At 41.9% G+C, this 24,768-nt stretch overlaps 1 protein-coding gene across 3 annotated transcripts in view; it reads right to left on the reverse strand.

Moving 5' to 3' along the window:
• nav1a (neuron navigator 1a) overlaps nt 1-24,768 on the reverse strand; it is a 121,958-nt gene that overhangs the window by 19,499 nt on the left and 77,691 nt on the right. For all 3 annotated transcript variants that reach the window (XM_077567936.1, XM_077567932.1, XM_077567924.1), the window contains exons 8-9: nt 6,673-6,811; nt 566-869 (exon numbers count right to left, since the gene is read on the reverse strand). In XM_077567936.1, the coding sequence (XP_077424062.1) occupies nt 566-869; nt 6,673-6,811 (443 nt within the window). The remainder of the gene's footprint in view (nt 1-565; nt 870-6,672; nt 6,812-24,768) is intronic.

Raw genomic sequence — 24,768 nt, forward strand, 5'->3', positions numbered from 1 at the left:
TGGCCACTGAACATTTTAAGGAGTTGAAAGTAAAAATGCATTCATAATTGTCTGAGTTATTACACTTAAAGAGCAGAGCCCATTTTGAGCTCAAATACCACAGGTCTAATAAAAAACAAAACAAACAAAAAAAACACGACCCGCGGGTTAAACTGAGCTCGCCGTAATCGCAAACGTTCCATGCATACACACACGTATGCACCGCTTTATTTAGGAATTGTTCAACAGCAAAGCAAGCTGAGATATAAAAGGAAAGGAAAAGGGAAGAATAAAAAAAAAAACAAAAAACTGTTTTTCAGTGTGTGTACGTGTGGTTGGCTGGCAGGAAGGGAGTGGGTGGCAATGGGCGTTTGATACATGGCACCACTCTCTAAAGACTTAGAGGGTGGGCTGCAGCTGCGGATGCATGTGCGCGGACAAAGCCAGCGAGTGTGTCTATCGCTACGTGTGGGTGCGCGACTGGCCAGAATGAGAATGCTAAGCCAGAGAAATGTGTCAGTGTGCCGGTTATACATCGTCTTATAAAAGCATTCAAACAAGTCGCCGAGTGCAATTGGGAGCTCACCTGCCACTTTCAGACCACTCGGAGGTGTGTGCGTGATAGGGGAGGTGACTGCCACCGGCGGGTTTCTTCCCCTCTTCAACGCATTCCCGTGACCCAGCGTCTGAGGTTTCCTCAGCTCACCCTTTCCTCCTTCGTGAGCGTCCACCAGCGGCTTGGGTTTTTTCCATTTATTGTCCGACTCGGACTTGAGGCTTCCTGTGTCGTAGGTGCCGCTGCCCAGACTCTTGCGGCTGGGTTTGGAATTGTCACTGTCCCACGACAGTCCACTTTCCACCAGGGATCTTTTCTCAGCATCTGTCCGCATCTACAAAGACGCAGAAATGGATTAAGAAACATTAAAAATGAGACCATTTTTACATTATTTTGTGGATATTGCTCATATTGCGGAGATCATTAAGTGTACCATGGGAAATTGTCCAATTTCACTTAATTTGCCTGAAAATGACCATCTGCTGGTAACTATGCCACACAATTCAATGCTTGTTAGATGACAGAAGATACAATAAAACTAAAAAGTTTATCTACATGTTGCCATTCATACAACAAGTCATAACGTCCTGCGAGTGCAGCAGATTCATGCTCGATTAAACAGGGCCAATTTCACACTTAGAAAATCCATTTATGAGTAAATTGAGATGAGATCGTCGTCATTTCAGTATTTTTGTTTGGTGGCGCGCCATATATAAAACGGTTGAGAAACATTGCTGTAATGAATGCAATAATGTATATACAGTAGCACTTCTTATTATTCCGTTTATGACTGAAACTCCCCAGTTTAAGTGTGCCGTGGTTAATTTTAATGACATAATGGTTGTCTGCTCATCTCAGGGATGTGATTTGACCAAAGTGAAATTATCTGAAAATTTAGCCGGGGGTCTGGGGGCCGCTGGCACCCAGCTAGGTCCGTGTTTTTAAGTACTTTCAATGCACTCACATGACAAAGAAATAGACAAAACAACAGCATAAATTTTCAATGTATATTGAACTATCCCATATAAAATGGCAGTTTTAAGTCAACTCAAAATCAGTCACATTCAAAAACATTGGACTGCCTTTGCTTTTAAAAACTATCACTGAGAATATCATCATATCTAACTAATGTGATTACTAAGTTAACACATAAATAATGTTGAAGAGTTCAAATTTCATCAACAAATAATTGTATCATGACCAAATGAAAAGTAACTCATATTAGAGCATACCACAAATGTCTTTGTTAGAGCAGAAGATGTTATCTGTCGGAGTCATGTGCATACACAATGAACTACTAAAAAAAAAAAAAAAAAAAATCGAAAAAAAAAATCGATTTTTTTTTTTTGGGGGGGAGATAAAAAAAAAGCGGAATTCCGCGAATTAGCGGAAAAATCACATCCCTGTCATCTGTTTTTACAGTTTCAAGGTATTCACAGAAGCTTGAAAAAAATAAAGAAAACGTTGATAGACAAGAATTGATAATTTTTTTGTTCCAAGAAGATGACACCAAGTTGCTTTTCATTGGACCATAAAAAAAAAAAAAAAAAAATCGAATTTTCAGGTTCAATAGCCTGTTATTCAAAATGGGTGTGGAGACTTTTTTTATAGCCACTGTATGTTTAGGAAAAGGTCTAGGTAGAAATTGTTACTGCAGCAAAGTCGGGCACATCCAAAGTCACACATTTGCATCCCAGAGAGTCCAACTGAAAACAGCCTCAGGCAGCATAAAGCTCCGAGGCAGCGGCAGGTGTCACTTACAACCGACGCGTTCGACTTCTGGTCGAACAAGTCGGGTGGCATCGATGATAAAACGATAACAGGAAGCTTTAACAGGAAGGAGAGGTTTGATGGTGTATGTTGAGAGCACACTTTACATCTGACAATCTTGTCGGCTTGTTTGTGCATGCATGTCCTGTGTATGCAAGCTCTCACGTGGACTCGGGCTGGATTCTTTTCATTAAAAGCCAGTAGAATAAATGCACATGTAGAGGTAAGGAAATCCACCTTTTCTGTCAATAGCAAAATGTGAAAATTTCCCTCAACCCTTCATCCCACTTCAATTCCTTTCTTTTCTTCCCCTGTATCCCGTCGAGCACGAGGAACGATAAGTGTGTGTTTATTTAGAAATCAGGAATAACATTTTATAGGCACACAACAAAGGGGGATCATTTAAGACACGTATCAGCTGAGAATGCAGGCAGTTTGCGTGTCTATCAGACAATATGGCGCACACGATGACGTGATGCTCGGTTGCCATGGTAGTGATGCCATCGGTGGTTTCCATGACTCCAGCAATAAGGCATGGAGGGAATCTAGGGAAACGCCCTGCAGGTTCTTCTGACTCACTGGCCCGGATGCTGGACTGCAGGTGGCCCCGTGCACGTGTGCGAGTCCGAGAACCGTCCTTCACGTATCGGACAAGACAAAGAGCCGCGCTCTCAGCATCCCTGCAGTACAGTTGCCATGGTTACGCTGATTCCTCTTCTCCTGTGCTTCAATCTAGCCCACTCTAAAAAATCCTACTCGGCTCTCACAATAAAGCACACTGTGGAGGTGTCACCCACATCACACAAAGGTAAATGCATTAGCGTCAAGCGACAGATGGATTAAGTCCCGCCCCATCCTTACTGCAGCTTCCGAACACCAAAGCAGACTTCAGTGACGGAACATTTTGTAGTGTGCAGCATTGCATTGAAAAGAGGTTTGGATACCCCAAAATTGATGTTAAACATGATCAGCGCACGCGAGTGTGTGCAAAGAATACTTAATGAGGCTTTGTGTCTGAGCTTTGATACCTGCTGCTTCTGTGTAAATGTGTGAGTCCAGTAAGTACATGTGCCAAGTGCATGAATCATTAATCAGCACTTCAGCGGATTAACACCTTAATCAATGCTAACACAGGGATACATTGTGCATGTGTGTGTGTGTTTTTGTTTTTGGTACATGGTCGGGCTCATATTCCAGGATTTGACAGACTTGTGGGGCCATTTTGGAGGGCCCAACAACTTTAGACTTCTTTTTGAGGGTCAAGACTTGGTTTTAGAGCTTAGCTTTGAATTGGGTTAGGGTTAGGGTAAGGGGCTAGGAAATGCTTTATGTCAATGATATGGTCCCACAAAGATAGCCCCACAAACTGTGTGTGTGTGTTTGTGTGTGCACGTGTTTTTGTTACATAGTGGGGCCAGCATTTTGGGATTTCACAGAGTTGTGGGGCCCACCTGTCCATGTGGAACCAATTTGCTGGGCCCCACATTTTTAGGCCTCTTTTTGAGGGTCAAGACTTGGTTTTAGAGATTAGGTTTGAATCGGGTTATGGTTGGGGTTAGGGTAAGGGGTTAGGAAATGCTTTATGTCAATAGGATGGCCCCACAAAGATAGCACCACAAACTGTGTGTGTTTGTGTGTGTGTGTGTGCTTGTGTGCGAGTTTATATCACATCATGGGGACCATTTTCTGGGTTTTTAGCATCATTGTGGGGACCAGGTGGCCTTGTGGGGACATTTTATGGTCCCCATGTGTCCAAACCTCTTTTTGAGGGTCAAAACTTGGTTTTAGAGCTTAGCTTTGAATTGGGTTAGGGTTAGGGTAAGGGGCTAGGAAATGCTTTATGTCAATGATATGGTCCCACAAAGATAGCCCCCCAAACTGTGTGTGCTTGTGTGCGAGTTTATATCACATCATGGGGACCATTTTCTGGGTTTTTAGCAACATTGTGGGGACCAGGTGTCCTTGTGGGGACATTTTATGGTCCCCATGAGTCCAAACCTCTTTTTGAGGGTCAAAACTTGGTTTTAGAGCTTAGCTTTGAATTGGGTTAGGGTTAGGGTAAGGGGCTAGGAAATGCTTTATGTCAATGATATGGTCCCACAAAGATAGCCCCACAAACTGTGTGTGTGTGTTTGTGTGTGCACGTGTTTTTGTTACATAGTGGGGCCAGCATTTTGGGATTTCACAGAGTTGTGGGGCCCACCTGTCCATGTGGAACCAATTTGCTGGGCCCCACATTTTTAGGCCTCTTTTTGAGGGTCAAGACTTGGTTTTAGAGATTAGGTTTGAATCGGGTTATGGTTGGGGTTAGGGTAAGGGGTTAGGAAATGCTTTATGTCAATAGGATGGCCCCACAAAGATAGCACCACAAACTGTGTGTGTTTGTGTGTGTGTGTGTGCTTGTGTGCGAGTTTATATCACATCATGGGGACCATTTTCTGGGTTTTTAGCATCATTGTGGGGACCAGGTGGCCTTGTGGGGACATTTTATGGTCCCCATGTGTCCAAACCTCTTTTTGAGGGTCAAGACTTGGTTTTAGAGCTTAGCTTTGAATTGGGTTAGGGTTAGGGTAAGGGGCTAGGAAATGCTTTATGTCAATGATATGGTCCCACAAAGATAGCCCCACAAACTGTGTGTGTGTGTTTGTGTGTGCACGTGTTTTTGTTACATAGTGGGGCCAGCATTTTGGGATTTCACAGAGTTGTGGGGCCCACCTGTCCATGTGGAACCAATTTGCTGGGCCCCACATTTTTAGGCCTCTTTTTGAGGGTCAAGACTTGGTTTTAGAGATTAGGTTTGAATCGGGTTATGGTTGGGGTTAGGGTAAGGGGTTAGGAAATGCTTTATGTCAATAGGATGGCCCCACAAAGATAGCACCACAAACTGTGTGTGTTTGTGTGTGTGTGTGTGTGTGTGTGCTTGTGTGCGAGTTTATATCACATCATGGGGACCATTTTCTGGGTTTTTAGCATCATTGTGGGGACCAGGTGGCCTTGTGGGGACATTTTATGGTCCCCATGTGTCCAAACCTCTTTTTGAGGGTCAAAACTTGGTTTTAGAGCTTAGCTTTGAATTGGGTTAGGGTTAGGGTAAGGGGCTAGGAAATGCTTTATGTCAATGATATGGTCCCACAAAGATAGCCCCCCAAACTGTGTGTGCTTGTGTGCGAGTTTATATCACATCATGGGGACCATTTTCTGGGTTTTTAGCAACATTGTGGGGACCAGGTGTCCTTGTGGGGACATTTTATGGTCCCCATGAGTCCAAACCTCTTTTTGAGGGTCAAAACTTGGTTTTAGAGCTTAGCTTTGAATTGGGTTAGGGTTAGGGTAAGGGGCTAGGAAATGCTTTATGTCAATGATATGGTCCCACAAAGATAGCCCCACAAACTGTGTGTGTGTGTGTTTGTGTGTGCACGTGTTTATGTTACATAGTGGGGCCAGCATTTTGGGATTTCACAGAGTTGTGTGTGCTTGTGTGCGAGTTTATATCAAATCATGGGGACCATTTTCTGGGTTTTTAGCATCATTGTGGGGACCAGGTGTCCTTGTGGGGACATTTTATGGTCCCCATGTGTCCAAACCTCTTTTTGAGGGTCAAAACTTGGTTTTAGAGCTTAGCTTTGAATTGGGTTAGGGTTAGGGTAAGGGGCTAGGAAATGCTTTATGTCAATGATATGGTCCCACAAAGATAGCCCCCCAAACTGTGTGTGCTTGTGTGCGAGTTTATATCACATCATGGGGACCATTTTCTGGGTTTTTAGCAACATTGTGGGGACCAGGTGTCCTTGTGGGGACATTTTATGGTCCCCATGAGTCCAAACCTCTTTTTGAGGGTCAAAACTTGGTTTTAGAGCTTAGCTTTGAATTGGGTTAGGGTTAGGGTAAGGGGCTAGGAAATGCTTTATGTCAATGATATGGTCCCACAAAGATAGCCCCACAAACTGTGTGTGTGTGTGTTTGTGTGTGCACGTGTTTATGTTACATAGTGGGGCCAGCATTTTGGGATTTCACAGAGTTGTGTGTGCTTGTGTGCGAGTTTATATCAAATCATGGGGACCATTTTCTGGGTTTTTAGCATCATTGTGGGGACCAGGTGTCCTTGTGGGGACATTTTATGGTCCCCATGAGTCCAAACCTCTTTTTGAGGGTCAAAACTTGGTTTTATAGCTTAGTTTTGTATTGGCTTTTGGTTGGGGTTAGGGTAAGGGTTAGGGTAAGGCAGTCAGTTGTGACGGTTAAGGTTAGGGGGAGGGTCTAGGAAATGCATTATGTCAATGAGATGTCCCCACTACAGATGTAAACCCAACCGTGTGTGTGTGTGTGTGTGTGTGTGTGTATTAAGAGTATGACCATGCCACACTTACCACAATGGCTGAGTTTCTGCGGGAGCCAATGGGAGTGGAAGGAAGTGAGTTGAGGGTGGGGCTTGTGATGAACTCCTCCGAGCTCAGATTGTCAGAACCGTCACTCAGGCCGCTGCTGATGGAGCTGCTCTCGTCCCAGCTGCAAGACAAATTGCTTGGTCAGAGGATCAATCATTGAGTTCACAGGTGACAAAAAAAGTTGAATCCTAGTTTAACGTTGTCAAAATGTTACATATTTAAGCAGTACATCGCAATAAATGACCAAAGCTCCACAAGCTCAGTGACACCAGCAACTCACTTGGCGCGATGTTTTCCACTTTGATAAAAAATTCATAGACATTGTGGCTCAATGCTCTGCATACATGCAGCATCTAATTTCCACGCTGCAGACACGTCGACACTTCAAGTCAACATCTCAGCCTACGTGCGTAAAAATAGCACTAAAGAACATATACATGTGTGCCGAACATACACACTATTGCACCCACAATTACAGGCACTGTGCTGGGACAACTTTTTGCTTCCTCTGCAAACCAACTGCTGTCACAATCCTGACACGAGCAGGATGACTTATTCCATGAGACGAATCGAAAATCCAACAAATCCGTCACCTGCTTTAAAATGGTCGCCGCAATGATGAAGAGACAAAAAAAGAGCAAAGTGTGGTGTGGTATATGTGCGGAACCGTATATTTCATTACACGAAATGGGTCACGCTTAGGAAATCAGGGGTGAGGATGTGCCCTCGTTTGGGCCATTAGGTTAGACTGCTCTTATCGTAAAGAGTGTGTGGGGGCGGGGGGGGTGGGGGGCTAATAAGGTCATTGCTATACTGTAATACAAGAGAGGATGGAGGGAGTGCAAGGCCTTCCGGTTGGGTGCCTGTGTGGGTCACACCGCAGCCTGGGGCTTTGATGACAGCCATCGGGGGGGAAGAGGGGCAAAGCCTGTCCTGTCTGACCTGTAAATATCTTTGACACAAAAACAGCAGACAGGATTTCAAATCTAAAAGAGAGGCATTCATTTATTTATACGCAGTCACAGGCAGAATGCTGCATTCTAAACTCCCAAGTATTATAAGTTTGATTTTGTTGAATGATGCTGTCGCTGTCTGTTTCCAGTTTCGGTTGCGCCAGACTCCTTGAGCAACACACCAAAGTCGTCGTGTTGTTCATGCAAAAGTTCCCGCTGTGGGACTTACTGTTAAAAAGCCCATCAGTGTTGAACGCCCCTCAGAGTGTTTCCCAACACATGAATATGTCATTCTTTCCTCGCTGCTGGGGGATAAACCTCCAGGAGGGACGCGCAGCTGTGGTTCATCAGCACCAGCACCAGATGTATGAAGCAATACATGTTTATTCAGAGCAAACAGACAAACACACACTGAGCTGGTTTGTGCCACTTAACTGAACTCAGAGACAAAGTCAAGGCAAAGTCAAACAACGCAGACACCCACCAGGATATAATGGATGAGCAAATAGAGACTAAACCAATAACATTATTTACATGATAGTTGGTAAATCCCCCCTCGCTGACTGTTAGCTAAAGGTGTGTAGAGTCGCCAAATTTCAAGAGTAAGGTTATTTAAAACCCTGGAGAACCCACGGGGTCAAATTTGGCCCCTATAAATTCTGCTACTCAAATAACAAAGACCTTTTTTTTTTTTCCAGCAGTGATTTTGTCCCTGTGTTCTTGTTCCCATTGGCCAAAGTGTGTTTGTACATTCAAAATCCAGTTCTAAATTGCAACAAATAAAACCAAAAAAAATTATTGTTCAATGTAGCTCTGTATTTGATTGATTATTTTCTTAAATTCTAAATAGTTTACTGACAGTTTTTTGTTATTCTGATTTTTCGAAATGATACCCCTAAATCCCAAAAGGGTCAAATTTCGCCCTAATCCGAAATTAGGGAATAAAGGGTTAACATTGAAAAAAACATATATTTTGGTGTTTAGTGAATTTATAGCAATCATTTAATGTATAATTTATAATTTTCCAAAGAAGAAAAGGGTTCTTGGGTTCTACAGGGTTAATAACATGACTCAAGTAAAACATAGTCATCCAAATAATGACTTGAACACCACTTTAACTAAAACAATGATGAATTAAATTATTATAAATTAACATAAATGAAAGCAAATTCCATCAAAATAATTACTTTTCTTTGTTTACACTTGTGAAACAACACAAACTTGAAGCGGAGTTCTTTTTAGGCAGACAGATATTGTTTCCACGGAGACCTTGTATATGTTCATGTGGCTGCGTGATTTGATTGGTGAAATGGAGTCTAACATCACTGGTGGTTTCGCGGGATTGGTGGAACAGAGTCACGTGACAGCGCCAGAGTGTCTATGACAAACCAAAACAAATACAGTAGCCCACTTAATAATTAATAAACATTATTCAAGGAGTAACAAGCAGAATGAAGCTCCACTTGTGGCCAAAAAGTGAAATTGCATTTTTCTTTCTTCACTTACAGACGTCACATCCGCAGACAGAGGGCGGGAAAGTCGAACCCGAATCCTGTCTGAAAACTATTGGACAGACGGTTGCAGGAGTTTTCATTATGAACAGCTAATGTGTTAATCTACTAATTAAAAAAAATCTGGTCAAGTAAAAAGGCTATTGTAAAGATATTTTTGGGCAATTTGAGCAGCTTTAAGTAAATGTACAGTAATGTAATGGATTAAATGTTGCACCTGTGCTGTAAACATTTACTGTCCTATACACATCTTCCTTTTTTTTGTTTGCTTGTGCACACATAAACCGTCTTTGGTTATAAAAGCACATTATGATTATTACATAGGGTATGATACAGTTTAGTTCTATCAAGGCTGCATCAATGAAACAATGCTTCATTGTTGAGACTGATGCGCACAAGTTCTCTACAAGTATCTTCAGGTTTGAGCTGCACAAATAAAGTTGAAACCGTCTTGGAAAACGCGCAACTCAACAAAGTTCTTTAAATGCTAAACATCTTAAGCTTCCCATGACCGGACTTTTTGTGACATAGTGAAAAGGAATTTCATTTCCCTGCCAAGAGCTGATATCAATCCATAACTGTCAACGTGCCGCAGCGAGCTCCACCAACAACCGTCAACTGTGCAAGACAAGACAAAAGTATATCTGACACATGAGCACGCTCGGAAAAGAAAGGATAGCAAAGGTGACGGGAAAGAGGAAACGTTTTTAAAAGGTATGACTGATATGACTGTGACTATTGTTATCCGTTTCTTGAAGGGTTAAAGCATGAATGCTAATTTTAATTTGCATTATTCAGGCAGTTTGGCTGTTTTAAATACACAGTGCAATTCTATTTGTTCACAGTGAGCTTCAAATGGGAGTGGCATTAAACACCCTGAAGCCTCTTGAATTGTACTCGCCAAATACTTGCCATTCGACTCGATTGAACGACGGCTCGTATCCCAGAACACTAATAAGGGGGGGAAGGGGGGGGGGGTAACTCAGATCTCAAGGCACCCCAGTGCTTCAAGGAAAATCCCTTTGCAACACCATGCAAAATGGGATTAACAACACATGCACATACACATACTCACCCACATACAAAATAAAAATTTATAAAAAAAAAATAAAAAAAAAGAGAGAGCAATGATGATGGCATGTCAAATCGGTAAAATTACCGAATGAACAATACTGAGGCTCTCCAGAAAAAACAAAAAAAACAAAAACACTGCATGCATGAAACCATTTAACAACAACAATAAAATGTCGACCACAGCCATTAACAAGGATGCTAATTAATCCCAACTGGCCGTAGGCTGCCAAAGGGTTTACAGAGATGTCTGGAGATGGCAACAACATTAGCTTGTTCTGTTGGATTGGAATCATTAAGATAGGATTTATTGCAAATTATTTTTGAGTGTGTACGAGGCCATTGCTGCAGAAAAACGCTCACATGAACTAAATGAGTAAAATGAGAAAATAAACAATTTTTTTATGACAAAATTTGACTTGACTTTTATCAGAATAGTGACAGTTGTTGTTGGCTTAAACACATGATGATGATGATGATGATGATGATGATGATGGTGGTGGTTGTTTGTGTCTGGGTCAGGATGCTGAAAAATAATGGCAGCAATACCACAAGTCTTTTCAATTGAATCTTTTAACATTTACTTTCCCATGAAATCTTGATTTCAACCACACTGGCAAAAGTTCCAACTGAGAATCGTTTGAAATGGTTTCCAATTTTGCAGATTGATGACCAACAGTTGTTTCCGTCTGCACACAGGGCACATGCACTCGCCACATCTGCTCAGCTTAATAGTCTGCTTTCATCAACAAGCCACTTTATTCCGCCACAATACAAGCCGTTAAGCTAATTGCTCATCGCCGTGTGCATGGTCGTTTTGGCGGCAGATTGTGAGAGAGCCGTACACGCTTCTCGCCCTCGTCGCGCCGAAATTGCAGGATGTGTTCAAATGAAGTGCAGTGAGACAAAACAGCTGGGCCTGCGCTGATTTGTGGCACAAGTTCTTGCTAAAAGTTCCACTTTTTCCATTTGTAATAATCATGCGCCTGGAAGCAGTTGATAAAAAGTTACATGTAAATAAATGAGTGTTTAGGAAATTAGCCCTTGTTTTTTTTTTTTTTTTTTTATGTTTACTTCCAAGTACTACCTTCACTTCATACCATAAAAAAGTAATGCGTAACCTGTGCATCCTGCTGATAATTCAAAATTTTGCGCCTACACACAGTTAAATCAGTCTCCTCCAAACTGTCTGGCTGTGCAAATCCATGGAAAGACTCGTGTGCACGTCGACAGTGGACAGGAAAGTTCCACTTCTAATAAAATCCACAGTGTCACATGGCCTAACCCAAAATGGCTAAATCAGAAGGTTTCCTGGTTGCACTGATGCTTTTTCAATCAAATGGAAAAAAAGGGGCACTGCCAGATTGGCACCGACCAACTGACTGCGAGACGACTGCTGAAGTCATTCAATGTTCAGAAAAGATGCCGTTTATAATCCAATCGTTATCTACAGTAGCGACAAATAAACTCATACAACATACAGATAGACTTTTGCCATTTACCCGTTAATACCGAGAGAGTCTGAACATTCAGCTGGGGTGCACAGATGGTGAACAACATGAGATTTTGGACCACCACAGCTGCTATCGCCAGGAAACAGACACACCAATCTGTTTTCTACTTGTGTACGGGCATAACCAATATCGTGTCAGACTTTTTTTTTTTTTTTTTTTAAATTACAATTATATTTAGTACAAATTGAGACACTATCAAATAGCTCCAGCCTCCTTCATTAGTATGCTGTATAGTATACAGCATAATGGGAAATTGTTTTTTTTCCACCAAGGAATGAAAATAGCACTCTATTAAATTGCCTTTTATAAAACGATGGATTAATGACATCATTAAATAGAAAGTAATTTTTCACATTAAATCACTGGACATTGTGCTGCTCCTTCTGTTGTGCGTGCCTTGGCCACCTGGGGGCAGTGTAATGCACACAGATGCACACACAAAAGTCTAAATAAGCCACTGTAAGTGGAATTCCTGTGTGCACAAGATAATTATACTACGATAACTACTGATGACGCGACGGTTTAAAACCAAGCTTGCGAGAGTATTTATTTATTTTTCTTAATTAGTGGCATCTTCGGACAATATGTGTATATCATTTATTTGCTATATATACCCATATGATATGATAAAAGTCAACACGAATGAAGTCTTAACTTCATATACGGCCATCTTTGATAGTGCTTGAAGACATCTTGGGCTCTATTTTCATGCCCAGTGCAAGTCTTGTGCAAAGCGCAGTCTGTGCACATGGCGAGTTTTCTTTCTTTTCGGGAATTTGCTAGACGAACATTGTGCCTCATTTTGGGAGGGAATGCAGCCGACTCCCAGCCAATCGAAGCAGCTCCCCTCATTCTATTTAAATTCAGGTGCACGGTCACATGGCGGGATGGACTCGCTGGAGTCTATGTAGGAGATTGGCGTGCACAACGTACATTTACAGTAAAAGGAATCGCAAGATCTGCTTCTGCGGATCGGCACACGGAGACCGCCTTCCGTCCCAGATCGAGCGTCCGTGTGATCATCTCAAGGCACCACTGTACTCCGTATGTTCCTCTGCATTATGTTATCCACAAGCGCAGCTCCATATAGGGCCGTAAAGAACCTACCCTGCAGGCCTCGCATATACTATATATCGTATCTTGAAAACCTCAAACTCTTGACATACTGGGTCAATACCGGCTATGTAAGGCGGCATGATTATGAACAGAACTTTGCATGCTTTGCAAGTTACTATACTGCTCACAAGCTGCTGCTCTAGAAACTCTTCGTCCCAAGGAAACACCAGCATGCATTGCGAATAAATTACTGGCTGTTAGGGCCTCTGGTGTGTAAAAAGGCACAAATCACTCATTAAAATGGCTTTTAATTTGTTACGCTACTCCACATTCTCAGACGGGTTGTACTGTTAAACGCTTACAATAAATGGCAAGACAATGAAAACTGCAGCCGTTGGGTATTCACTAAACGGAGAAATGAATTTTCACTGTCAGCATTACAGCAGTCGCATTTGGATTATGCTTCGATGTGTTACAGGAGACAATGTGACAAAAATGACCCGACACGCACACACACATGCGCGGACAAGCATACTGACACAGAATTCGGGCATTAGTGGGGATTAGAGAGCAGGCCAGAGTTAATTAGTTTAATTACTGCTAATTCCATCTGCCAACAGAAAAGGAATAGGCCAGTGGCCCTTAGCGCAAGGTGGTCCATTTGTGTGTGGGGGGTGTACGAGGGATACTAAAGGGAAATAAGACGTTGCTTCCATAAGTGGCCATCTGAGAGGAGGAATCTTCTTGTGCCTTTTGATGGTTGTGACCCTGACAGCGATGGCCTGGAGGAGTTTAGGCCTCGAGTGCACACGAACATGCACACGCGTGATGCACGAAATTGCCATTGTCCCTTCCGTGGAGTGAACGAGTTGTCAGACGTCCGGGATATTTCCTTGCAAAGGAATTTGGAGATTTACGTTTTCCTCGTGAGTGTGGGAAAACATTTTACTGAAATATATAATCAAAGCGTAATGCACTATAATCAGTCAAAAGTTCACATATTTTGAAGAAGCTATTTTGAATAATGCTCATAAAATAATGTAACCCCTTTGGATTTTATTCCGCAATATGGAGGGGTCACAGCGACGTAAATCTCTGGCTACTTCTCATCAAGACGTTCCCAAATGAAGTTTGTCCAGCACGTTTGCAGCCAAAAGTTGACTTGACTCTCAACCAGCTTCGTCTCATGAAATGAAGCAGGACCAAAAACAGTGGAGGAGCCTAAGCATCATATAAGGAACGTTTTGGAAGAACAAAGAGTGAGACTAGTGATCAAGCTGACACCAACTGGGTCAACTTGGTCTACTGTAAGCCCCTAAATGGAAGCAAGGAGATTCCATCTTTATAGGGGTGTTAAAAAAAATTGTTTCGGACAGATATTGCGATATTACGTGCACAATTCTCGTATCAATTCAATACGTGGCAAGATCGATTTTTAAACAGACATTTTTGATGGAAATATTCAACAAAACATCTTACTTGAGGTTAGCCATCTAAAGGAGGCAAAAAATATCACAGGTGCTTCATGAAGCTTCATTTATCCGTCTGTCTGTCTGTCTGGTTAGCTGTTTAGCTAGCTAGCACCTTTTAAACCAAGAGTGCCATCTAGATGAGTCAAAAAATATCACAGGTGCTTCATGAAGCTTCATTTGTCCGTCTGTCCGTCCGTCCGTCTGGTTAGCTGTTTAGCTAGCTAGCACCTTTTAAACCAAGAGTGCCATCTAGAGGAGTCAAAAAATATCACAGGTGCTTCATGAAGCTTCATTTGCCCGTCTGTCTGTCTGTCTGGTTAGCTGTTTAGCTAGCTAGCACCTTTTAAACCAAAAGTGCCATCTAGAGGAGTCAAAATATATCACAAGTGCTTCATAAAGCTTCATTTGTCTGTCTGTCTGTCTGGTTAGCTGTTTAGCTAGCTAGCACCTTTTAAACCAAGAGTGCCATCTAGAAGAGTCAAAAAATATCACAGGTGCTTCATAAAGCTTCATTTGTCTGTCTGTCTGGTTAGCTGTTTAGCTAGCTAGCTGGCCCATTTAAACCAAGAGTGCCATCTAGAGGAGTCAAACAGTATCACAAGTGTTTCATGAAGCTTCATTTGTCTATCATTACTGATTAGTACTTTCAAAATTTTGAATACATTTTATTTTCGCAATAATTGACTTATAGATTCACATCATGATTAATCGGTATCTAATCTAATCGTGACCTATGAATCGTGATACGGATCGAATCGCCAGGTACGAGGCAATTCACACCCCCACATCTTTATATTAACTTCATGTTCATGCAAGGTTGAAGTTTCAAAGGCCAGAAGCTGCTAGTTTCACATGGATAACACTGCAGTGTCTTTTAACCTCCTTTGCATAAATTAAAGCCTTAACTACTGAAGAAGAAACGTGGGGATTATCCTTTCCACAAAGTGCCCTTAAAATTAAAGTCGAAAGTGTGACAAAATGGGTCAAAGAGTATACGCTTTCACAAAAGTGCATAAGAAATTGTCTGGGCGCTGGTGAGCTCGGATGTGGCCTAGTAACCCTTGACATCCAAAGTAGGGATTTCTACGGTTTTCTTCCCCAAATCTGTCTCATGAGCGGAAGCAGAAGAGGGACAAGCACTCCCGAGACAAGAAGGTGGACTGCCCTTTCAAATCACTTCTTTAAGTAGTTCCGTCTGGAGTTCGGCGTGAAAGCACCCGCTAACTTCAGCTGGAGTTGAAAGATTTGGGGAGGAGTTGAACAAAGGGGAACCCCGGCGTTCGGAGGCCCGGGCTCGGATCCTTGGGTAGAATTACCTCTGGCCTCCCTCCAGGAACGTCAGCTGACTTAACGGCTGTGCGAATTAACGGCACAGAGGGATGTTTTGCTTTGAAAGGAGGCGAGCGGCAAAGGAAAAGGAAAAGGAAAAGGGGGACGTGAGCAAGTGGGAGGTGCCGCTTTTAAATGTAGCATGGTTTTCCAAGTTGCTCTTAACTTGAAGCAGCTTTGTGGAGCATGCTAGGTAGAAGTATTAATACAATACGGTCAAGCAAACAAACCCTGGTGAGGAAGATTCTCGGCTGCTGAATGTTTAGTCAGAACTTCAGAAGTGTATTGGGGGAATGTAAGACTGAAAGTTTTGCATTGGCAGTTTTATCTGTTATGATGACAACAGCTAATGTGCTAATCTCCAGGATTAGGACAACTCAGCAGTCCATGCTTGGTATTCAAGTATGTTTTGTCAGCTTTTGTGTGGTAGATGGAATGAAAAGAGGATTGAATGAAAACAGCACAATACGCAAAAAATTCAATCGTGTGCTTTTTTTTTTTTATTGACTAAAGCTGCACAAAGAGACAACAGATGAAGCTAGAACACCACTAGGCACCTGACAAAGGTTGTCCAATCACCTGAGAATAAAAGCCCATTGATTTAGACAAACTCTTACTTTGACTGGTTGCGATAATATACACCAGGGCCCGACCAAAAGGGATTTTTTTAAGGCCTAATTCCGATATTTGGGAGAAAAAATATTCTGATAACTGATTAATTGGTAATCGGTTCAGTTAAATCAGTTAAAAAATAAACAATAAATGAAGGCAGATGTTGTGGCTGTTTTCAATAGTTTCTCTATGAGTACATGTTTATATTTATGTTAGAGTGAAATCAACAAATATCGGCCTAATGTTTGCCTTTATTTTTTTGGAGGGGGGGGAGGGGGGGTTTGAATGCCATGATCTTTGTCTTACGTTGTAATGTGTTTATGTATTGAAAAAAATAATTGGCAAAAATCGGCAAGACATGCATATCTCAAATAGTTTTTTCCCCATTTAAATGAATGGAAACACCATTACCTCACTTGCTCCCAAAAACTAATAAATACGTTCTATTTAAATATTAACATATTTACACGTTTTTTTTTAATGTTTTTTATACTAGAGCATATATAAGGCTTTGATGCAGCCTCTGAACTGAAGACAATGTTAGAAGCATTGACAGTTATTACAAAAACGGCCAGCAGGTGGCAGAAGAGTATAAGAGATCAACCAGGGCCATGTTGCAAAAAGCACTTTTACCCACAGTTTTAAACTTAAACTTAACAACTTTAATTTGTGAATGATGATGAAACTTAACTATATTCTTATGCTAAATGCTGCAAAACGGAAACAGATAGAAATATACTTTTTTTTTTTTACAAAATCCAGTAAAACAGCCGGGAGCGAAGGGGGTTGCTTCAGTGAAAATGGCTGGGAGTGAATTAGTTCATCTGTTTTTGATTGCGGGAAAAATGCAAAAAAAGTACTTCCATAACTTCATCAAATTTAAAGAAATTAAAATGTTTCCAACCACATTTCTATGCTTCAACCCGTTGTCTGTGTTACTTGACCATTTATGTGTTAGCATTAAACTATGAACCAGCTAAGGAATTGATCTCAATCCGTCAGACTGCTACTTGCTGTGTGAAAAAAAATATCTTGAAAAACTCTGGGTCACACTCGTATCTCGAGGCGCCACTGCACACATGCTGTTGTGTTAGCGTGCGTGTGCACATACACACACATAATGAGAGGTGAGTGACATGCCTGCAGGGCACTCCCATCAGCAGTACGCAGCCGTCACCTGCTGTCACCCATAACACACACGCACGTAATGCTCATGCCACTTCAAGATGTTACAGCATTCCTCGCCGTGGGGCAGCTCAAAACACACACTTCACATTCCAATGTGTGTATTCTAGGGTCCCACTCCTTAATCCTCCAACATATGCAAGCACAAGCGTCAGCTGAAGGAAATGCCGCGCGTTTGGCAAAACGGGACAAAAGCGGCAGCTTGAGATGATTTTCTAGGTTCCACTTGCACCTTTTTTGATTGATGTGCGGCGAAGCTGGCGTGTCGCGGCGTTGCCTGACGTTTGATGTTGCTGCCCTCACTACAGGAGGCAGCACCTCGTGAAAATACGAGCTGTGTTTGTGAACACGGGCTCCTGTGTACAATAAAAGGTGTGTGGGTGCGTGGTCATTACGAGCACAGGTTACAAGAGTCTGTTGTTTCACTCTCACTAATGACCTTTCGGGTTGGCAATGTAACCTTGTTCGGTTACTTGCTCAGCACAAAGGGTCTGTTTTTTTTGGCATATTTCGGAATTTAAAGAACTGTGACGTTATGATTATTTATCACGTGGCATTTCTTTCACAATCCATTTTGGAATTAATCATATTTTTCTTACAAAGGAATCACAACAATCTTGATGGCCAATGCGGGAATATGCAAGAGGTCGGTATCAATATTTTGGAGAGTGTCTAAATTGTGATTCTTTAGCAAGCGCATTGTATTTCCTTTTGTAATAATCACGTTTTATATCTTAAGCTCGGGCTGGCGGCGAAAAAAGCCAACCACAGGATGAGTCGACTTTAAAAATAGGTCGACTGAAAATGTCTGCATGTTTCTACACGGACCTTTTTAGCAGACGTACGCAGTGAACAGGAAGTTATTGAATTTATTGTAGCTAACACAGGTGGTCGTTGACCAATCGACTATTGTTGAAGTATCGTCTGTAAGTGACTTTTACGACACTATTACATGCGTAAGGTAGATATCATGATGTATGTGTGAAATAAATGGTAGTTTGTGTTTATTTACCTTAAATGTAATCGCTAGTGCGCTAATGCTAATCACGATCGCAAACTTAGCATAGGCTAATTTTGTTGGTGTTTAATAATGCTCATGCACAAAAGTTAATAAATTATTAGTAGTTAGATCCAATCAATTCAACTAACGGTCAACCTTAGTGGATTACCAAAATTAATGAATGAATAAATAAATAAATAAATAAACAATTATTATTTGATCAGGGAATTTCATTCCATAGAATAATCAATAGGATAGTCTATTTAAAAAAAAAAGATTTGATAGTGATTCAATATGCCTACCATCCGTTTTTATAACACTCATCATGAGTAGAGACGTATCGGTGGACGTCTTTACTTGAAAATGGTCCGATACCAGCTAAAACTAAATTACATTTTTAACCTGCACTTTTGGGGAAAAAATAAATCTGTAAAACGGCAATATTGCGATAATAAAATTGCTCTGATATCATCGCCGTCAAGTCACAATATTGAAAGCAGCACATCTGTTAAAAAGGGCAACGTTGTATCCCTTTTGTGCAGTTTTAACACCCTCTGCTGGTTAGTTGACCAGTGTGTTTAATTTTAATTAGGAATGTTTTGGACACTGTGGCCTTTATCACTCCCATAAATCAGTCATAGAAGCAGATATTTTTTCTACATCTTTGTCAAAAATCGTTGCTTTGCGCTCGCTTCAAGCGAATACAGCATTGTGAACTTCATGGACCATGATACCTTGCACCGCTGACCCAATAAAGCACATGACAATGACATGTGACATGACATTGCCAAGCCTAGTTCTTTGTCACGGCTGTTATTATGTACAACAACACAATATTGTGTTTTTTTCCCCAATTATAAGCTTTTTTTCTCACAATATCGTAAGATTTTTATTTTTGTATATATCGCCAACTTCCCCCGCAATAGTGATAATTATCGTATCGTGAGGTTCATATCGTGATATTTTTTCGTATCATGACATTTGGTTACAACCCTATCACAAATCACACTGACCCTTTTGACTTTTCCAACTCGGCAAAGTGTGTTTTCACAACAACGCAACCTACCCATAAGCCCACTCCCAGCACAAGAGATAACATCTGTGACAGGAGTGTTGGTGTTCTCGCGTCCCACATTTTCAGCACTGTCGACAGAGTGATATCCGCCAATGAAATGTATGCTTGCAACAACGCTAACAATATCAAGCAAACACATCTCAGCGTCAATTACTACTCCGTGACTGTAATTAAGCAGCTGCTAACAAATGAGTTGTGAAATTCCTCAGCAGATCTGACCTTCTGTTTTACCTGTGACTCACACACACTCACACGCACTAATTAATGACATCAGCTGTGACACACACCTGGACCACATCACACATCTCCCAGTTTATATTTTAAAAAGAACGCCATTACAAAAAGTTATCGGACCCGTGTGATGTCACCGGCTTTCCGATCTGTGGTTATCAAGGGGCGGAGTCACGCTCAGCAGGCACACTAATTAATGACATCAGCTGTGACACACACACCTGGACCACATCACACATCTCCCAGTTTATATTTTAAACAGAACGCCATTACAAAAAGTTATCGGACCCGTGTGATGTCACCGGCTTTCCAATCTGTGGTTATCAAGGGGCGGAGTCACGCTCAGCAGGCACACTAATTAATGACATCAGCTGTGACACACACCTGGACCACATCACACATCTCCCAGTTTATATTTTAAACAGAACGCCATTACAAAAAGTTATCGGACCCGTGTGATGTCACCGGCTTTTCAATCTGTGGTTGTCAAGGGGCGGAGTCACGCTCAGCAGGCACACTAATTAATGACATCAGCTGTGACACACACCTGGACCACATCACACATCTCCCAGTTTATATTTTAAACAGAACGCCATTACAAAAAGTTATCGGACCCGTGTGATGTCACCGGCTTTCCAATCTGTGGTTATCAAGGGGCGGAGTCACGCTCAGCAGGCACACAAAGGGGCCAAGTTGATGTTGGATCACTTTTCACTACGACATATCACGTTGCTCAAAATCTTTGTGTATTGCTTGGAAAGGCTCACAATCAATGTTTAATGTTTGATTGCAAAATGTGTGTGTAGCCACCTTTTGACAGCCAGTGTGTTTACGCACACACATCCAACTCAAACACCCCCCGTGAACTTGAAATATGTAATTGCAAGATAGTGAAAGTGTTTGAAGCTCTGTCTTGTGTGTGTGTTGTGTGTTTCTCACGATCCAATGTAAGAGGGCTTCACTGCAATGAGATTACACAAATGGTTAATGGATGCCGGAGGCCAGTCTCCCCTCCCCACAAACACTACAATCAATCGGTGCTACAAGAGCATCTCTTTGTGCTTTTGTGTTTAAATAACAAACAAAACATACAAAATTGACAAGTGCAGAGTCATCACACTGAGATGTGTTTCTAATATTGCGGTTTCCTTCCTCATATGACAGGTAAATATATTACATTCATTTTCTATGGCGCTTATTGAGCCTATCCCAGCTGAGTTTGTGCGAGAGGCGGGACACACCCTGGGCTGATTGACAGCCAATTGTGGGACACATTCAATAGGTGTCCAACGCAAGGCCCGGGGGGCATATGCAGACGGCCAAATCATTTTATGTGGCCCACTAAAGCAAAAAGTCAGAACACTTTTGTTTTGTTCTTTTCATTTTGGCAGAAAATCTCCACCAAAATGTCAACTTTTAACCAACATTAGATTGATTTTTTTTAATATATAAATTGAGCACTATGTACAAATTTGGTTGCCCCAATTTTGCATGATTTCTGGTTTCAAATTCAATTTGTTGATTTCAATAATTTTTTTGGTTGATAATCGATGAATTTTATTTATTTTTTATTTATTTAAAATTGTCCAAATGGTCACTATTTCAGCTCCTCAACAGTAAATATTAAGCAATTTCTGTAGTCCTTTAAGAAAGCGGACTGATTGTGAACCAAAATAATACAATTACTTTGGAAAACAATGATTGATATTTTTGTCACGTGACCGGCCAAACTAGCAACTGAGCAGATTCATTGATTAGTGAAATAATAGACAGTTGGAGCAATACTCAGAATTATTATGTTGATTTTTTTTTTTTATCTTTGGGAAACTTTAAAACATAAATAATACAATCCAATATTTTCAGCCAATGCCAATTAGCTGAAAATTCGTGATTGGGAAAACGCTCACATAAATGCAGGGGAAAAAATATATATGAAATTAAAATGATATTATATACATTTATTCACACCTATGAAGAGTTTCGCGTCAGCGATGAACCTGCATGTTTTGGTTTAGGAAACCAGCCGACCCACAAGTACAACAAGAACAAGCAAATTCCACATACAGAAAGATCAGAGACGAGATTTGAACACCAAACTGTGAGGCAGAAATGCTAACCACTGCAACATTGCCCGACTACAACCACAATAATAAAAACATATTTTGTTCTTGCTGTGTGTGTACTGTGTGTATATAGGCCATATATGTGTGCGTTATCTTTTGCACGTGAGATAATACCTCAGTCACTAAAAACTTCCTTGGCCCGCCTATTTAAGTCTGCACGGCATGGGGTGGGCTGTGGGCACCGGTGAGTGGGCACCGGCCAGTCGGCATGGTGATGGTGCGGAGGAGGCTGCACAGCGCGCCGCCGATAGTGGGCGTCGTTCAGAATTTAGGTCAGACGTTCAAGTTGAATACGCGTTTGGGTTCTGCAGGGGATCGATAGCAACACGCCCACTCACGCCTGCTGGCGACTCAAGCGCTCGTCATCGTCGCACTCGTCTTAAAACAATGCAATAAATAATAATAACTGACCAGGAGTGCGCACACGTGCAAATATCGAATCCAGATAAATAGCTAGTTCATGATATAATTGTCAGCACCCACCTTTTTAGATAGCGGTAGTCTTAATAGTAAAAAGACAAAACATGCATGATGATGATATTCACATGTTTCATAAAACCCTTTTTGTGTTTCATACCGAACAATGGAAAGCAACTGGAGTTTTTACGCATTTTACGCACGGGCGGACTCTTTCTCCCGCGGCAGGTTCATCGACTTGCACTTACACTAATTAGAAAATTAAAAAATCTACCTTTAAATGCAGCATCAAGCACAAAAAAAAAAAACATATAAGCGGTGGTTAAAGTGCATTCATTACCTTGAAAGAAAGTGCATCGTCCTCCCACGGCGCTGCGGAGCCGGCAGCTGCAGCATTTTGCCGTTCAACACGCGGCCGCTCATCTTACAACAGTCCACGTTTGGAGGCTGCTTTGTTCCTCTCGGGCATGTCCAAAAAGTATCAGATAAGAAGGTGAGAAGGAGAGAAGCCGCGCTGGTTGCTTTCAGGGGGTCGCGTCCGCCCGTGGGAGCCGACAGCGTTGAAGTGACTGACCCAACAACTCTCCCTCCCTCACTGACGGCGAGGGAGGGACGCGTTGAAACGAGAAGGGGAGGATAGGAAGGCAACACCCCGAATTCCTCCTCCTCCTCCTCCTCCTCCTCCTCCTCCTCCTCCTCCTCCTCCTCCTCCTCCTCCTCCTCCTCCTCCTCCTCCTCCTGGATGATCGCGAGCAGCTGTGCCTGCAGCCAAAACGCGCACCGAAGCTTGGACGCGCCGCGGGAGAAAACCCACGCAGGTATCACATCCTCAAAAAAGCGACATGTCACAACATTTTCACAGCCGCCAGACTGGAATCAACACGCAAGTCTTCATTTCGCACCACCCTCGCCAGACGGGGTAATTGAATATGAAATAAACACCCGCTTAGACCACGAGTGTCAAAGTTGTGTAGTCCTCATCACATTCCGGTGAATCATTCACTCTATTACTACCTTATACAGTAAGTGAACACAATGAGAAATAATCGGTTACAAGGAGCAGAGTTACTGACATTTAAAACGAAACAATGCAACGCCAATAATTTTTAGGAAATGAAAGATACAGAACTACTGCATTACAACACGTTATAAAAACACTGAAACTGAGATGCCATTTGGCTCCTTTTAAAAAAACTCCAGTGACCACGCTAGCAACATATGATTCACTCAAATAGCAAATCAACATTCCCCATTGAAATTAATTGGAATTCCCTTAATCCGTTCTAGGACCCCAAAACCGTGCCCATTTTTTGTTACATGTTTTTAATAAAGCAAAAAGAAACTAATTGTATAAAAACATGACAGAAGATATTGTAAATAAAAAAAATGTTATTTTATTAAGTACAATAACAGAAGTTACAACAACTGTACACCTGAGCTACTGCATGTGTCCTTAAAAATGGCCGTGGCCAAGTGAGTGACATCAGGAAAATGGAGGGTGTGTCTGTCTGTTTGAACCTCCAGACCGATGTCATGTGATCACGTGACTGACCTATGATGGACAGCGGAAGGAAATGACTGTTGATTGGAAGTGGACGTGACCCGGAGAGGCTGAGTGACTTAGCAACTGTTATTTTACTAATAAAAGTTATTATTGCCCATCGAGCCGTGGAATCTACTACTTCAACCAAAGTTCGCCTGTCAGTCGAAGTGGCACATTTAGTCGAAACTCATAGAGCGTGGTATTTACTTAAGTTGGAGATTGTGAGTTTGAAAACAGGCCTTTCCTCCCGTCGCCTGCTGTTTTTACCAAGCTAATGAAATCGCCGACTTTGCCGAATTTCACAGCGCATGACCTATATCATTAGTCAATGCCGCACCTCCTCCTTACACGGGAGCTGATTCAAAAGCTCGTCGCCGGCGGTCTCTGGGATGAGATGCTACGCTCACACCGGGGGAAAACATGCCTCGTAATAGCAAAGGTACATCTTGTTTATTATGCTAACTGACTTATTTTGACACATTCCGTTCTATATTGAAACGCTGTGATGATGTTATTATGACGACTAGTATGGAACAAGCAACATGCAGTCATTTCATGATTATGGCTCTAGAATGAAAAATTGCAAGCACGAAGACCAAATCCTCCATTAAACAGCCAAATGCACTTAATAGTTATGAAGAAGGTACACTTAAAAACTAATACTATACAGACGCTCCCCTACTTACGAACATTCGAGTTACGAACAACGGTACATACGAACATGTCTGCGCGCATGTCAAAAAATGTTCGGAAAGAGATGCTGTAAGTTCGATTTTGTATTGCGCACCTTTTTCCGAGTACTGTAGTGCTTCTTTCCGCCGCTAATACCGACGCTTGGCGCTGTGAGAGCTCACCCAGCATTGGAGGCTCAGCAACGTGTCGAGGAGGAGGAAGAAGAAGAAGAAACGCCTGTCGCTCATAGATAAAGCCATCGCACTCTTCGAGCAGCAAGACCCAAATATTGAACGTTGCGCAAAGGTTGCAAA

Source organism: Vanacampus margaritifer, chromosome 1 (genome assembly GCF_051991255.1).
Source record: "Vanacampus margaritifer isolate UIUO_Vmar chromosome 1, RoL_Vmar_1.0, whole genome shotgun sequence".
Lineage (NCBI taxonomy): Eukaryota > Metazoa > Chordata > Actinopteri > Syngnathiformes > Syngnathidae > Vanacampus > Vanacampus margaritifer.